General features: G+C 45.0%; 1 protein-coding gene across 1 annotated transcript in view; it reads left to right on the forward strand.

Annotated features, from left to right (window-relative positions):
• The first annotated feature begins 11,069 nt into the window (after positions 1-11,069).
• Positions 11,070-17,195, forward strand: part of LOC144507557 (serine/threonine-protein kinase 33-like) — a 100,158-nt gene continuing 94,032 nt past the window's right edge. The window contains exon 1 of the mRNA XM_078234699.1: positions 11,070-11,150. Within this exon, the coding sequence (XP_078090825.1) occupies positions 11,070-11,150 (81 nt within the window). The remainder of the gene's footprint in view (positions 11,151-17,195) is intronic.

Genomic DNA, 17,195 nt, shown 5'->3' on the forward strand with positions numbered 1-17,195 from the left:
TGATGGAGCATAACTGTTTCCATTGGTGGGAGAGTCGGAAGCAGAGGCCACAGGTTTAAGTTAATTGGCATGAAGAAAATCCAGGGAGTAAATGAGAAGGTTTTCTTTTTACACACACAGGGAGTTGTCATGATTTACAAAACACTGTCTGGAAAGGTGGTAGAGTTCAACTGTGGACACTGAATTTAAAATAATGAGTTTAGATTTTGTAAGTGTTTTCAATTGAAACGTCTGCCGCACTGAGAGGAATATAGTTAGATTGTTTTTTACGAAAGCTAAACACGTTAAAAGATGAATAAATATTAATTACGGCAAAGTCACGTGATGCAAGTGCGGGATTTTAGCGAGATCTGGCACTGATCATCTTCTAATCCCTTTCTTTATCCAGGGCAGTACAGTGCAGCACGGTGACACAGTGGTTCGCACTGCTGCCTCACAGCTCCAGGGACCCAGGTTCAATTCCCGGCTTGGGTCACTGTCTGTGTGGAGTTTGCACATTCTCCCCGTGTCTGCGTGGGTTTCCTCCGGGCGCTCTGGTTTCCTCCCACAGTCCAAAGATGTGCGGGTTAGGTTGATTGGCCATGCTAAATGCATGGGGACGGGCGGGTGAGGGCGGAAGGATAAGATGGTGCAGACTTAATGGGCCAAATGGCCTCCTTCTGCAGTGTAGGGATTCTATGTCTCTACATTGGTCTGCAAATAAGTAAATAAAAGTTTTTTAAAAATATCACCTATGACAGCATTTTTAGCATAATGGGGAAACCCTAACAAATCCCAGCTAGACAACAAAACAAAACATGGTGGCAGCTGACAGGCCTAGAAAACCTCTGCTAACCACTGTGAAGAAGATTGCTGACTGAATGTCCTACAAATCCAAGCAAAAAGGACCAAAAGGAAAATGATTGAAGACTTACCTGAGGAAAGACATTGCGAGTGCAGTAGACGTAGGCTGGTATAGAATCCAGACAGCAGTGAGTATAGATCACGCTCTACACTACAGCCCAACCTACTGAAGCAGAAACAGATCCAGAGCTTAGAACAAACATGGAGTCCATGGCCCATAACATCCGATCTCTGGGGCATCATACCCAGGGGTACTCCAAATATGCACTGAGGAAGGCCCATTCACCCACCAACACTGGTCAGTCCCCATCAGAAGTCCCACGTTAGGATTGAATGGAAATTGCCCAGGAAGTACAAAGTTGTAGGGGGCAATCTTACCTTCTCGATGGGTGGGGGGGCCGAAAAGATCACAAGAGAGGCGAAAAATCAGATTCATGCCCGATTTCTCATCTCTCACAATCTTACCGGGCCAGGATTTCTGGCCAGACCAGCCTCAAGCCCGGAGGCTGATCTCAATATTTAAATCCATTTAAATTTGGATTTAAATATTAGTGAACCTGGGACGCAATCGTCTGGCCTCACTAGCCTTAGCGTCCTTGCTGGTGAGGATCTTCGCGTATGGTGTAGGATCACGTGCAGTCCCCAACAATGGGGACTTATCATGATGACCTCACCAGTAGGACTGGAGACCATTAAGGCCTCCCAGGAGGTCTGGCACACGAAGGAGCGGGGGGGAAGGGTGAAAGAGCCAGCCTAACACTACCAGCCTGGCACCTTGGCACTGCCTGCTGGGAACACTGGCACTGCCAACCTGGCACAATGCCAATACCACCACCCCCACACCCTCCCACTAATCCTACTTGCCTTTAGAAAGGGACTGGATCCTTTAACCTACCTGCTTTATGGCAGCGAGTGCTAAAAAAAAATGGGGGCAAGGCTTTTTTATCCTCGAACCGTTGTGACAGGAGGACGGGGAAAAATGATTCCTCTAACCATTTCAAGTCTGACCATGACTGGGGTTTTCTGTGAATTTAAAAGTTTAAAGTTTATTTGTCAGTGTCACAAGTAGGCTTATATTAACGCTGCAATGCAGTTACTTTGAAAATCCCCTAGTCGCCATACTCCAGCGCTTGTTCGGGTACACTGAGGGAGAATTTAGCATGGCCAATGCGTCTAACCAGCACATCTTTTGGACCGTGGGAGGAAACTGGAGCACGCGGAGGAAACCCATGCAGACACGGGGAGAACGTGCAGACTCTGCACAGATGGTGACCCAAGCCAGAAATCGAACCCAGGTTCCTGGCACTGTGAAGCAGCAGTGCCAACCACTGTGCCACCTTAGAAGGATGAAGGAATTTTATTCAATGCCTGTTTTTAACGATTTATTCACTGATTGCAAAGAAATAAATTTGATAGGTTTTCTTGACATTTAAAACAAAGGGCGTTCATTTTATTTAGCAAAATAAACCCACTGATGTTAAGATAGCAAAATATCTAAAAGCATAAACCCTCACTTCTCAAATTTCCATGACCTACATTCACACACACGCGCGTGCAATATGTACAAGTATTCCTGTCGGAAGTTACTTTCTTAGCCAAATTAACTTTCAATGCTGAAATTTTTTTTAAAGAAGCTTGAGGATCCACCATTTATGAGTCCGTGACTGTAGCAATGGCAGAGTTTCTTTAGGTTCCAGAAGTCCTCATAGATTTTCTGTCTCGTGGAAATGCAAATTGCTATGTCTAGTACATTTAAATAAATCCCTTTGAAATGGTTTTCAACATCCTCACTTGTCAAATTCCAGAGAAGAATGTTGTGGCATGTCTGAATTACAATTCTTTGAGCTAGTCAACTTGCAATATCAGATGTCAGATGACTTGTGACAACCATCTTTTGTGAGAGTCTTTAAAATGTCATTTTGAAACAATTCCAGTCCATATTTGGTCAGTTGGTGAAATTACAGATTAATATCACTCATTCACAAGTCACATCATCATTACAATTGTAATATAAAGAGCTCCACAACCAATACCTGAGAGGATTGAGATGGACCAGGGAAATATCAGAAGGAACCAAAGAGGTTTGAGATCATTGGCAAGGAAACCAATGAAACTTTGGACAGACTAGTTAGATCTGGATGGAATCCGAAACAAGTCAAAACTTCCACGCAGGTGGAAGACACTTCAATCTAATGATGAATGAGTACAGTTTGTCCTCAACCTCTCAATGAAATCAGGGTCAGCTCCGAGATTTCTCAAGAGACTAACTCTGTGAAGTTTGAGACTTTGGGCGAGATGTAAGAGGATGTGTACAATTGAGATCAAGACTTGGGAAGAGATGTGGAGTAAAGGGTTAACATCAGGAGCACCTGATACTGATCTAACTGCTGATGTAACGATGATGCAATGCCACATGATTACATACCTGAAATCTGGAGGGAGTCAGAAGTACCATCTTGTGTACCTAGATGTACATTGATCTATAAATAAACAAGAGTGATTTTTACAAAGTGTATGCTAGCATTCTTAGGATAACAGGCAATCCTGGAGAAACCTGACCTAGACCCCAAATCCAAGACAAAACAACTAATGCCATTGGTGAGAGGAGACCTGATAGAGGTCTACAAAATTATGAGAGGCACAGACAGGGTGGATAGTCAGAGGCTTTTTCCCCAGGGTGGAAATGTCAATTACAAGGAAACACAGGTTCAAGGTGAAAGGGGGAAAGTTTGAAGGAGATGTGCGGGGGGTGTTTTTTACGCAGAGTGGTGGATGCCTGGAACGCACGGCCAGGGCAAGTGGTGGAAGCAGGCACATTAGCAACATGAATAGGGAGGGAATAGCAGGATACGGTCCGAGTAAGGCAAAAGTTTTTTTTTACTTTATTTACGACATCATGATTGGCAAGGGCTTGGAAGGCCAAAGGGCCCGTGACTGTGTTGTACATTTCTTTGTTCTTTGTTCTCATTAGAAAGCCATAGCATAAAACCCAGATAAATGTTCAGGTTTCTGAGTAACCGCCGAACCCCTCCCCTTTCCCATTCCCCAAATAGGTTGAAAAGTTAAAACTCTGCCCCTAGCTTTTAGATGAGGGAAAGTTTAAAAGTGGCCAACTCTGGCGGCTGGCTGATGAAAACCTCCCAGAAGGCTCGGCAGGACAAACATAACCTGCCTGTGGACAGCCTGGAATTTTGAATATTGTTGGGCACCAGGTTGAAATTCTACAGAATTTTCTTTGAGTTGGTGACAAGGTAAAATTGGTAACATAGGCGAAAAATGGTAAATTACCACCCAAAGTGTTGGGCGGACTTGAAACTGGGAGAGTTTCAGATCTGTCTTTTGGGTGTGTTTTCAGGCCCCCTCATGCCTGCAAAATTCTGAGCGAGCCTGTTGCTCACTGCAGAAGCTTGTGGGCGAGGTTTAACGTGCCCAAAAGCCTGCAGAGGGAGGTAGTGTGCGTGTGCGGCTCTCTGGTGCTGCACACGCACATTAGCAGTAGCAGGAGTCTGACAGACAAAGATAGAGCTGCCAGGCCCCTGCTCGTCCAGACTGTCTGAAGCAGCTCCCGCCCCAAACAATCGCAGGGATCCACGGCCCGGGATATAGCTCCCACCGACCCCCCTGCCACCCAGACAAATTGCTGACCCCCCCTTCCCCACCAATCATGGACCACTGCCCTCCATCTACTCATAGAACATAGAACAGTACAGCATAGAACAGGCCCTTCAGCCCACGATGTTGTGCCGAGCTTTGTCTGAAACCCAGATCAAGCTATTTCCTCCCTATCATCCCGAAGTACTCCATGTGCCTATCCAATAACTTCTTAAATGTTCCTAAAGTTTCTGACTCCACTATCCCTGCAGGCAGTCCATTCCACACCCCAACCACTCTCTGCGTAAAAAACCTACCTCGGACATCCTTCCTATATCTCCCACCATGAACCCTATAGTTATGCCCCCTAGTTACCGCTCCATTCACTCATCGTCGCCCTGCTGCCCTCCCGCCCCAGCAATTGCTGCAGAGTGGCAATGGGCCCCCTCCCCCATTAGCCCTTCCCCTACTGGCCCCTCCTCATTAGCTCCACCCCCAACTGGCCCCTCCATCATTAGTCCTGCCCCTGACTCTGCCCTGTGGACATTGCCTAGGTGCTTGGTGGGCATTGCCCAGGTGCCAGTTTGGCACTGCCCAAGGGGCACCGCCCTTGCCCTTGGCTCCATGGGGGGGCCTCAATGGCCTCCATTTCCACTGGCGAGGCCAAGTCGACTGCTCCTCGTTCATGGGGAGCATGTCTATTCCTCGCTGGTGAGAATCTTTCCCGGCAAGGTCAGAAAGGGGGGTGGGCGGGGGGGAGCGGGGGGGGAATGGGGAGGTGTTGGGGCAAGCCCGGACGATTGAGCGCCGGGCTTGCTAATGACATGTAAATGCTTCTTTACATAAATTTCAATACATTAACCTGCCCCTCACCCATTTCTGGTAAGAGGCTGACCGCGCCGGAAATCTGGCGCTTCTAAAATGGTGACAGTCGCGAAAACCAGCGCCAATCACACTAATCGCTTTGTGCCCCATTTTACAACCGCGTCACCCGCGAAAATGGGTGCAAAGTGACGGTACAATTGCCCTCATTGTGTGAAATAAATGGTCACCAGGGGCTGAATGCTTTTCTTGTCTGTTTGATACTTTCTTAGGCCCTTATGCCTCCATGGTGTCATGGTTTTACACACCGTCTTCATTGCTGGAGAGCCACAGAACATTCTACTTAAAGACGGTCCTTTCAGTCACTTTCAACAACAAGGTCATCAATGACTGGGATTTACTTGGCCGATGTCATCCATTTAGCTTTGCTTATTGTAATGCTAATTTCAGTCTTCCTATCTTCCATAGGTTATTAGCACATCTCCTATTGATCCTTCCACCATGGCCACTTCTGCCAGCCCTAACGTTCTGTCCTTGGCCTCCTGCTAGTCTATATCTTTTTGTAAAGATTATTTATTAGTCACAAGTAAGGCTTACATTAACACTGCAATTTAGTTACTGTGAAATTCCCCCAGTCACCACACTCTGGCGCCTATTCGAGTCAATGCACCTAACTAGCACGTCTTTCAGACTGTGGGAGGAAACCCGGAGCACCCGGAGGAAACGCACGCAGACACAGGAAGAACGTGCAGACTCCACACAGACAGTGACCCAAGCCAGGAATCGAACCTGGATCCCTGGCGCTGTGAGGCAGCAGTTTTAACCACTGTGCCACCGTGCCGCCCCTTCTTTCTGCTTCCCGGTAACATTATCACTGAGCATTGCATCTCTTTTCCACATTGATAAATATTTGCTGAATAATAATTTGTTTTGGCATCATTAAATATTACATAAGTAAATCCCTTCACTCATTTTAACCTGTACACATTGTAGTTGGAGAGCATGATAACGTATGCCTTTTCCCCCATGAGGTGTAAGAGTGTTCAGTGGGTAGGCCATTCAAAATATCACAAAATGTCTCCTTGTGAATCCTGTGAGATGCAACTCCTGTCCACAACATCCATTAAGGTGCAAGCTTCTGATCCTTAGGAGGTGCAGGGCTGCTGACGTAACTATGCTGGAATCGGAGCGGGCGAGGGGCGGAGCATAGGAAGGCCCGTTGACCTCGGGTGGGACTTTATGGTTTTGGAACAGCGAGGCCATAAAATCTCGCGCATTGAATTCTTGGAGGACATCAACAGGGCTGATACTGAGAGGTTGGTTCTCCCTGACTGGAGAATTGTAAAGAAAACTAGGGGTCATAGTCTCAGGACAAGGGGTCAGCAATTTAGAACATAGATTAGAAGAAATTTCTTCAGTCAAAGAATTGTGAACCTTAGAATTGTCCCCCAGAGGGCTGAGAAGTTCAGCCTATGAATATATTCAACAGTGAGGTAAAGATTCATTTTGGACATTAAGGATATTAAGCAGTAAATGAATAGGGTGGGAACGTATGGTTCGAGGTGTACTCCTGTTCCAATATCCTTTGTTGTTACATTGCTAATTCTTGGATCAGCTGCACTAAGTTGATGGCAGTGAGTCGAAATTTCTCTTTGCAAGGTCAATGGTGTTATAAATTATTTTCAACATCTGTTAAGGCAGTTACCACCAGCTCTCAGATTGGGCAAAACATCCTCATTCAACACCCCTGCCCTTCCCTACAGTGGTGGTAGCTCCAGCGAGAGTTTGTTGAGATAAACAGACTGACATAACACTGTTTGCTGTGGCCATTTGGCATTCAGGGCATTATGCTCACCAAACGGGGAACTTGCAATGGAAGAGATAACACGCCAATTTGCCAGTAAATGCGTCATCACTAAATGTCACCCAGCACGCCTTCAGGGATTGTTACTTATCACAATGACTCGAGCTTGTCTGTCACATCCTTTGCCTTCAGCTCCTTGACTGAACTACACTAACTTAACTCCAAAAAAAATGCAAAAACTGCTGACCATTTAGCTTATAAAGTTTTACAATAACTTTCTTTCATGAAACATATTTTAATGGGCAGCTTCACAGGCCATCTCCCTCTTCCTGAACAAATTTACAACTCAATGTCACCAGCAATTATCTCACATTCTTTTCTTTTTAAAATAAAATTCTTCAGCAATGCTCGCTGTATTTGTAAACTGAATGGCCTTGATGAAATTTTGGATCACTCTATTGCTTTTCTAAAGAAGAATATCTAGTCCCACCATCAAAAGAAAAAAGCTCCCTTACACAAAGAACGATTTATGACATTCTTGGTAGTGATTGATATAACCAATAAAGCAGCCGTAATTGTACTCATTCTGAAGAGTTCGAGCTACTGCCCTCACTTTTTAAAAAATTACCTACATTTAATGACACTGATGCTAAAATTAAAATCCACAGTGAGTTTATCTCACACTCATCCCTGTATGAACATAATGATTGCCTCCTTTTTTGAGCTTACTTTAATAGACTATCAAGTTAAATTGAGCAGTTGCCATCTAAATTATATTTGAACCTGTTCCTTGGCATTACTGCTTACCTGCTAAAGCTATGACCACACCAGCTTGTGATTTAAAAGGGCATTGTTCTCAGGAGTTAACTGCCGATGAGCTGTGGTTATTACTAAACCCATGATCATTTTCCCCATCGCAATATTTTAACCAGTACAGAGATGCCACTCAATTTGCAACGTGTTCATGTATCGTAAACAGCAACCACTGGGAAAATCATGGGGGAATTCTATTATGTGCCCAATTGTGGTGTGAATCACACACTGGAAGCGGTTTTAAGAGAAACACGTTGTTATGGTGAGGACGCTAAGCACCCATGGCCACCGCCATTTGTCAGCCGGAGAACTCCTTTAAATCACGAAGAAAAAGGATGAATTAAATGTGGACAATGCTCTCGAGGTGATCAATGGCGCTAATGAATAAGTTAAACTTACAAGCGAAACATGCGAGCTGCCCATCAAGAAAATAGAAATGAGTTGTTTATGGAGAGTAACTGTTGTGTTTTTTTTGTTACACTGAAGAATTCTGGCAAGGTTCTAGATGTGAGCTGGTGATTGGTAGGTAGGTCGGGTTTTTTTTTGGTGGTTTTGTTATATAAACTATAACAAAGACTTGTGGAAGCATAGTATTACATGATCCACATTGGAGGTTACTATGCAACGTGAAACAGGGAAACAAGAAAGTATTAAGTTTCTGTCAAAAGTAAACCATTGAACAGATTGAATAGAAAATTCCACAGAAATATGATCCAGAAGGAAGGAATCAGAAGGTGATTAGTGCAGCACCTCAGTTGGGTGGTCGGAAATTAATTTTTCGAGTAATGTCTTGTTGTGTGGTAGTTCAGAATGATATACTAATGGGAGTTCATTATCAGAAGGAAATGAAGATTTAAGAGCTTTTATCTCTACGCTGGTGTTGAAATGTCAATCGTGTAAGTATTTCCAGAACATCTTGTTTATGTAAGTCTTCCATATCATCTTATCTGCTTTTCCTATCAATGTGATAGCAAACAGCTCTGGTTGCTACAAAGCTGCACTGTAAGTACTTATTCCCGTTTAAACCTCGACTATTAAAAAGCTCCAGAACATATCTTTCTGAAGGCTGTTCATACAGCAAACCGGCAGAATACATGAGTTTTCAGACTACCACAAACCCAAACCTGTGGTTGAGCTGTAGAATTAAATCTACCAAGGCATAATTGATTTATTGAAGACAACATTGTTGAATATTTAACAAATAACATTATTTGAATGCAACATTGAAACTTCGTAGTTGTGTGTTGATATGTCAGAAGTGACTGTTGAGTCTAAAAGTCATTACATTTTTTTACCTATAGTAGTAAGTTTAACGTGTGACTGTAAATAGAACACCGGCATCCGGAATTTTAAATTTAAAGTTAAGTTTCATTTAAAGCTTAAAAGTTTTAAAGTTTAAAGCTAAAAGTTTAAAGCTTATTTATTAGTGTCACAATTAGGTTTACAAGATTGTTTGGTATTTTTTGAATGTGGTAAAGTTTTATACAAGTAATATTCTTCCTTCTATTTCAATTTGTTGATTTATGATTGTGTGTTGGGTCCACCTTCTCTGGTTTCACATTTTTGCAAGATCGATTGTTAATTTGAAATGCGGAATGGGTAGATTTTTATTATCCAAAGATGTTGCGGTATATTGGACTAAGGTGAGCAAATGGGCTTATGTCACAGATCAGTTAAGATCGCACTGAATGGTGGGACAGGCTTGAGGAGCGGGATTTTCAGTCGGTTGTAAGGTTGGGATCGGAGGCCCGTGATTTTGTACCACCGGCTATCGCACAACTGAACCCCACGTCATTCTTAAAGAAACTGCACTGGGGTCGGAACGGTTATCCACCTGCAAATGTTGGGTAGCCAAGCTAAGGACGATTCAGGTCCCTATCTCACATGAACCGGAATTTCCAGGACCTTGCTCATTGAGTCGATAAACAGCCAATGCCCCATTGTGGGAAAAAGAGGGTGGAGTCATAATTAATCCAACATGGTTGCTGGGTCCTTTTGTGTGTGCACGTTCTCCCCGTGTCTGCGTGAGTTTCCTCCGGGTGCTCCGGTTTCCTCCCACACTCCAAAGATGTGTGGGTTAGGTTGATTGGCCATGCTAAATTGCTCCTTAGTGTCCAAAGATGTATAGATTAGGGGAATTAGTGGGGTAAATATATGGGGTTAAGGGGACAGGACCTGGGTAAGATCCACTGTCAGAGAGTCGGTGCAGATTTGATGGGCCGAAAGGCCTCCTTCTGCACTGGGATTCTATTCTATAAAGTGAGCCCAAATCTTTCCATAAACTGTGAATTGGATAGAATAAAACCCTACATATTTGCACCCTGTGAGACTGTGATATTTAGCAAAGAATCCCTACAGAATCCCTACTGTGCAGAAGGAGGCCATTCGGCCCATCGAGTCTACACCGACCACAATCCCACCCAGGCCCTATTCCCCTAACCCCACATTTTTACCCTGCTAATCCCCCTGACACTAGTGTCAATGTAGCATGGCCTATCAGCTAACCCGCACACCTTTGGAGTGTGAGAGGAAATCGGAGCACCCGCAGGAAACCCACGCAGGCATGGGGAGAATGTGCAAACTCCACACAGTCACCCGAGGCCAGCATCGAACCCAGGTCCCTGGGGTGCTGTGAGGCAGCAGTGCTAACCACTGTGCCACCCATAGTTTATGTAACCCTATGAAGAATAAATTATCTGTCCCGTTTCAGTATCTCACATTGATATTGTTTTCATAGTCAAAATACAATCACATTCATCGTGCTGTGGTAAGGGGTGTCCAACCTTTTGTCTTTGGGCCATAAAAATGTGCACCACAAGTGTCAGGGGCGTGATGCTGGTGTTGTGGTTAAATCTATGTTCCTGCTGACTTGTAGAAATCTTAAGTTGCTGATACTTATAGATACTGGTGTGCTGATTTGGGACTCATTCACAAATGAGGCAACGTTGGTAAGAACAGCCCTTTCCATATCTAAATGGATCACCTCAATCAAAGCAGTGTGTAAGACTATGTATCAATGGATTGAAATAGCTGGACTTTAAGGGCTTGTTTCCCAGATGCTACACATGCTTTTAGATGTACACCCCTCGTAAAAACAGACAATGCCTATTGAATGCTGAATAATATATTCCCTACCATCTCTTTTTCTCATTAAAAGGTGACTGTTGAGCAGGTATTAGATTGTCCATGTGCAAAAATGGCTTTTCAACGGGCTTCTAGCAACAATACGGAGGCCACTGTACCTCACACAAGAATTGAGGATGAGTCTGCTATCAAGGTAAGATCTTTCCATCTACTTTCTGAAACACCCCCGGATTCACAAACACATACACAATCATATTAATTCCCACCCCCCAAGAATGATAATGTCATTTCATCATATATATGAGGGTTGAACTTCAATAGTGTTCCTCACGGTTGAACAAAATACAGACTATTGTGAGCCTGTCGCAGTTAATTGGGATTGATTTAAGCTGTAAATATCAAAACTACAAAACAATGCTTCAATCTTTAACATGACGTCAAGGTCTCTGGGATCAGTAACACAGAGGATTGCAGATATGCAGTGAACCAACCGATGGCTCCTGAGTCAAATATGGCTCAGTACGGAACCAAATGTGGCTCTTTTATCATTTCTGAAATACAAGCAACCTTTCAAATTAAAAACAGTGCGAGAGAGTTCAAATACAGCACAAGAAGGAGAGGTCTAAGTTCAAATACAGAGTGAGAGGGGAGAGGTCAGAGAGTTCAAATACAGAGTGACAAAGGAGAGGTCAGAGAGTTCAAATAGAGCATGAGAGTGGAGAGGTCAAAGAGTTCAAATACAGAGCAAGAGGGGAGAGGTCAGAGTTCAAATACAGAGCGAGAGGGGAGAGGTCAGAGTTCAAATACAGAGCGACAGAGGAGAGGTCAGAGAGTTCAAATAGAGCATGAGAGGGGAGAGGTCAAAGAGTTCAAATACAGAGCGAGAGCGGAGGGGTCAAAGAGTTCAAATACAGAGCGAGAGGGGAGAGGTCAGAGAGTTCATATACAGAGCGAGGGGGAGAGGTCAGAGAGTTCAAATACATAGCGAGAGGGGAGAGGTCAGAGTTCAAATACAGAGTGAGGGGGAGAGGTCAGAGTTCAAATACAGAGCGACAGAGGAGAGGTCAGAGAGTTCAAATACAGAGCGAGAGGGGAGAGGCCAGAGTTCAAATACAGAGCGACAGAGGAGAGGTCAGAGTTCAAATACAGAGCGATAGGGGAGAGGTCAGAGTTCAAATACAGAGCGAGAGGGGAGAGGTCAGAGTTCAAATACAGAGTGAGAGGGGAGAGGTCAGAGTTCAAATACAGAGCGACAGAGGAGAGGTCAGAGTTCAAATACAGAGCGAGAGGGGAGAGGTCAGAGAGTTCAAATACAGAGCAAGAGGGGAGGGGTCAGAGTTCAAATACAGAGCGAGAGGGGAGAGGTCAGAGAGTTCAAATACAGAGCGACAGAGGAGAGGTCAGAGTTCAAATAGAGTGCAAGAGAGGAGAGGTCAGAGTTCAAATACAGAGCGACAGAGGAGAGGTCAGAGAGTTCAAATACAGAGTGACAGAGGAGAGGTCAGAGTTCAAATACAGAGCGAGAGGGGAGAGGTCAGAGTTCAAATACAGAGCGAGAGGGGAGAGGTCAGAGAGTTCAAATACAGAGCAAGAGGGGAGGGGTCAGAGTTCAAATACAGAGCGAGAGGGGAGAGGTCAGAGTTCAAATACAGAGCGAGAGGGGAGAGGTCAGAGAGTTCAAATACAGAGCAAGAGGGGAGGGGTCAGAGTTCAAATACAGAGCAACAGAGGAGAGGTCAGAGTTCAAATAGAGTGCAAGAGAGGAGAGGTCAGAGTTCAAATACAGAGCGACAGAGGAGAGGTCAGAGAGTTCAAATACAGAGTGACAGAGGAGAGGTCAGAGTTCAAATAGAGTGCAAGAGAGGAGAGGTCAGAGTTTAAATACAGAGCGAGAGGGGAGAGGTCAGAGTTCAAATACAGAGCGAGAGGGGAGAGGTTCAGAGTTCAAATACAGAGCGAGAGAGGAGAGATCAGAGTTCAAACAAAGCGCAAGAGAGGAAAGGTCTGAGTTCAAGAAAGGTGAAACATGTTAAAAGATGCAGTCAAAGTCCCAGAAAATAAAGCGAGTACAAATTTTCATTTATGCTGTTATTAATCATCATGTCAATTATCAACAATATTCAGTTGTATATTTTCAGTCATGCAATTTTATACTGGCTTCTTGTTCACTACTTGTCCTGAATTTTGATGTTGTTTGGCACTTTGGTTTGAAAAGGTTGCCAAATCCTGCAGTATGTATGCTCCTTAGTTGAAGAATTACTCAAAATTACCTGTTAATCATAGGCCTCCCCGCTGCCCTGCCTCGTGTTTAAGCTTTCAAAATTGAAAATTCAAAAATGGAGGAATTTTTTAAGCATTTCCACTGGGAGGAGGGGTTGATAACCAGAGGAGACAGATTTCAGATCATTGATAAAAGAAGGAAAGGCATACTGAGTGGAATTGTTTTACATGACCGTTTGTTATGACCTGGAATGCAAAGAGTGATGGAAGGAAATTCAATAGTTACTTTCAAAGGGGAATTGGATATATCCTGTAAAAGAGAGATTTGCAGGCTTGGATTAGAGGAATTCCAGACGAACTCCAAAGGTGTGCGGGTTAGGTGGATTGGCCATACTAAATTGCCCCTTCGTGTCACGGGGTCTAGCTAGGTAAATGCATGGGGTTAGGGCCTGGGTGGGATTGTGGTTGGTGCAGACTTGATGGGCCAAATGGCCTCCTTCTGCACTGTAAGATTCTATGATTCAATGATTCTATGAATTGGATTAATTGGATAGTTCTTTGAAAAGGCTGTTACAGGTGTGGCAGGTTGAATGGACTCCTTCTTGCCGTATGATTCTGTGAGTCACAGGGTAAGAAAATAACAAAAGAATGCCCGTAACAATCAGTTCATTCAGACAGTTAATATCTCCTTTTTTGTCTTGCCTTGTAGAGTGTTGGCAGGTAAATAGTGTGGTCCTGACAATGTACAGGCCAAGTTCAAATACTGCTCTGTTTTCCTTGGGATTTGCAAGAATTGTTGCAAGACTGTCAGCTCCGGTTAGGGCCCAACCTGGTAGAGCCAGTTTTACATTGCCTGACTTAAACTGTGACCTTTTTGCCTGTGTGACGGTGCAGAGATGGCCAACTTCACTGCCGCAGTTAGAAATGTAGAGTTCCGAGTGTGAGGAAGGGGGAATTCCACCCCCTGCCCTGTGTGACCATTCAGACAGAGATCAGTCGGGTTTTAAAAATGTGAGAATGTTGTACCTCCATAATCTCTCTGTTCATTCAGACCTCAGTTTCTTCACTGCCAGTTTGGCCCAGCGTGATGGCAAAACACACAGTGAGTATACAAACTGAGTGGATCACCTGCGTCACTAATGATCTTCCCCCTATCATAAGGTCAGCAGTGGGGACGTTCGCTGACGGTTGCACAATGTTGCGCACCATTCAGCGCACCTCAGATACTGAAGCAGTCAGTGTTCATAAGCAGCATGACCTGGATAACATTCAGGCTTGGGCTGATAAGTGGCAATTCATGCCACACAAGTGCCAGGCAATCACCATCACCAACAAACGGGAATGTAACCACTTCCCCATGACATTCAATGGCATTACCATCCCTGAAATCTCCATTATCAACATCCTGGGGATTGTCTTTGACCAGAAAGTGAACTAAACCAACCATACAAATAATGTGGCTACAAGAACAGGTCAGAGAATTAAAGAATCCCTACAGTGCAGAAGGAGGCCATTCGGCCCATCGAGTCTGCACCGAACACAATCCCACCCAGGCCCTATTCCCGTAACCCCACATACTTACCCCGCTAATCCCCTGACACGAGGGTCAATTTTAGCATGGCCAATCAAGCTAACCTGCACATCTTTGGACTGTGGGAGGAAACCGGAGCACCCGGAGGAAACCCGCGCAGACATGGGGAGAATGTGCAATTTCCACACAGACAGTGACCCAAGCCGGGAATTGAACCCAGGTCCCTGGTGCTGTGAGGAAGCAGTGCTGACCACTGTGCCACCGTGCCAGCCCAGAGGCTGGTAACTCATCTCCTGAGCCCTAAGGCAGCAGTCAGGAGTGTGATGGAATTCTCTCCATTTACCCGGATGAGTGCGACTCTAGCAACACTATCCGGGACAAAGCAGTCCATGTGATCAACACCCCATCTACCTCCTTAAACATTCATTTGCTCCATCATCAAACCACAGTGGCAGTGATCCATACTGTGTACAAGATGCACTGCAGCAACTCACCAGTCCTCCTCCAACAGCTCCTTCCACTGCTTCCGTACCTCCCACCTGGAAGGGCAAGGGCAACAGACACATGGGAAGACCATCTACAAGCTCCCCTCCCCTCCGCTCACCATCCTGACTTGGAACTATCGCCATTCCATCACTGTTGCTGGATCAAACTCCTGGAACTTCCTCGCTAATAGCACTGTGAGTGTACCTGGACTGGGTGGACTGGAGCGGTTCAAGAAGGGAGCTCACCACTATCTTCCCAAGGACAATTCAGGATATGAAACAAATGTTGATTGAGCCAGTGACACCCACATTTCACAAAAGAATAAAAAAAATCAAGTTTGCATTCTAAACATTAAGTAGACAAATCAAAATAACAGCAATTAGATCTCAATTATGTTGTGCTGTCTACTAATAATAATTATTATTCTGGATTTCCCCGAGTGTTCTGGGCTGTGTTGCAGACAGCGAGCTAATTAAACTAATGTTCTGTGCCTCACACTTTAATCATTGTGAGATTTATTCCTGCACACAACACACACATTCAATAGATTAATAATATTGTGTGCTAAATGGTTCTTCACTGTGGCACCCAAGCTGCAGTTAGGCAAAGGAGAGCAACCGTGGAACTGGAATAAGTCATTCATTCCCGCAGGCCTGTCATTTGTATCATGGGTGGGTGAGAAATGCAAATTGCCATTGACTTTGGAGGGAAGATTCTACTGGTGGCCAGTGGCAAGCCATCTCCTCCATTGGAATACACGCTATGGGCGGGTCAGGTGGATTGGCCATGATAAATTGCCTCTTAGTGTCAGGGGAACTAGCTAGGGTAAACACATGGGGTTATGGGGATAGGGCCTGGGTGGAATTGTGGCCGGTACAGACTCGATGGGCCAAATGGCCTTGTTCTGTAACCTCAACTCCTGTGATTCCTTGATGCTCTTACCTAAGAAAAGTCTGTCAAACCCAGTCCTGAAACTTGGAATTAACCCAGAACCTATCCCTTTTGGGGAAAGACATTTAGAGCTTTCAACAATATTTGGTGCCTTGAATGTCATAAAATGCTCCAAAGCGCTTCGCAGGGGCATCATGACACTGAGGTACATAGGGAAATATTAGGTTGGATGAAAAACACTTAGGCCTGGATTTTCTCTCCCTCCACCACCCCCCGCTGCCCATAGTGTGTATTCCAATGGAGGAGATGGCTTGCCATTGGCCACCAGTAGAATCTTCCCACCAAAGTCAATGGCGATTTGCATTTCTCACCCACCCAGGTGCCAGGAACCCACCATTGGCAGGAGGGTGGCGGGGGGGGGGGGGGATGTCACATTCGGCAGGACCTGAAGATCCTACTGCCGAGAAAGGCTGGGAAAATCCCCGCCCTTAGTCAAAGTGGTAGGTTTTGAGGATTGTCTTGAAAGAAGAAAGTGAGACAGTGACGCAGAGGGTTGCAAGGAGGGAATTCTGAAACTGAGTGCTTCATGGTGGCACAGTGGTTAGCACAGCACCAGAGACTCGGGTTTGATTCCCGGCTTGGGTCACTGTCTGTGCGGAGTTTGCACATTCTCCCCGTGTCTGCGTTGGTTTCCTCCCACAGTCCAAAGATGTGCCGGGTCAGGTGGATTGGCCATGATAAATTGTCCCTTAGTGTCAGGGGAATTAGCTAGGGTAAACACATGGGGTTATGGGGATAGGGCCTGGGTGGAATTGTGGTCGGTGCAGACTCGATGGGCCAAATGGCCTTGTTCTGCAGTGTAGGATCCTATGATTCTTCACGGCATGGCCACCAATGATGGAATGATTCAATTCAGGGATGCAGATAGGGGCAAGAATTCCTTGGGGAATACCAGAGATTACAGGGGAGCTGGATGAGAAGCCATTGCAATGTTTTCCTCTGGCTACACTTAGATAGGTAAAGATGGAAACATCACCCACCTTTTGTGTATGAAGGTACTTTTCCTCAAACTGGCCTAGCACTAAATTTAACATTGCGTGTTCTAGTTTC

The sequence above is a fragment of the Mustelus asterias genome, chromosome 19, assembly GCF_964213995.1.
Source record: "Mustelus asterias chromosome 19, sMusAst1.hap1.1, whole genome shotgun sequence".
NCBI lineage: Eukaryota > Metazoa > Chordata > Chondrichthyes > Carcharhiniformes > Triakidae > Mustelus > Mustelus asterias.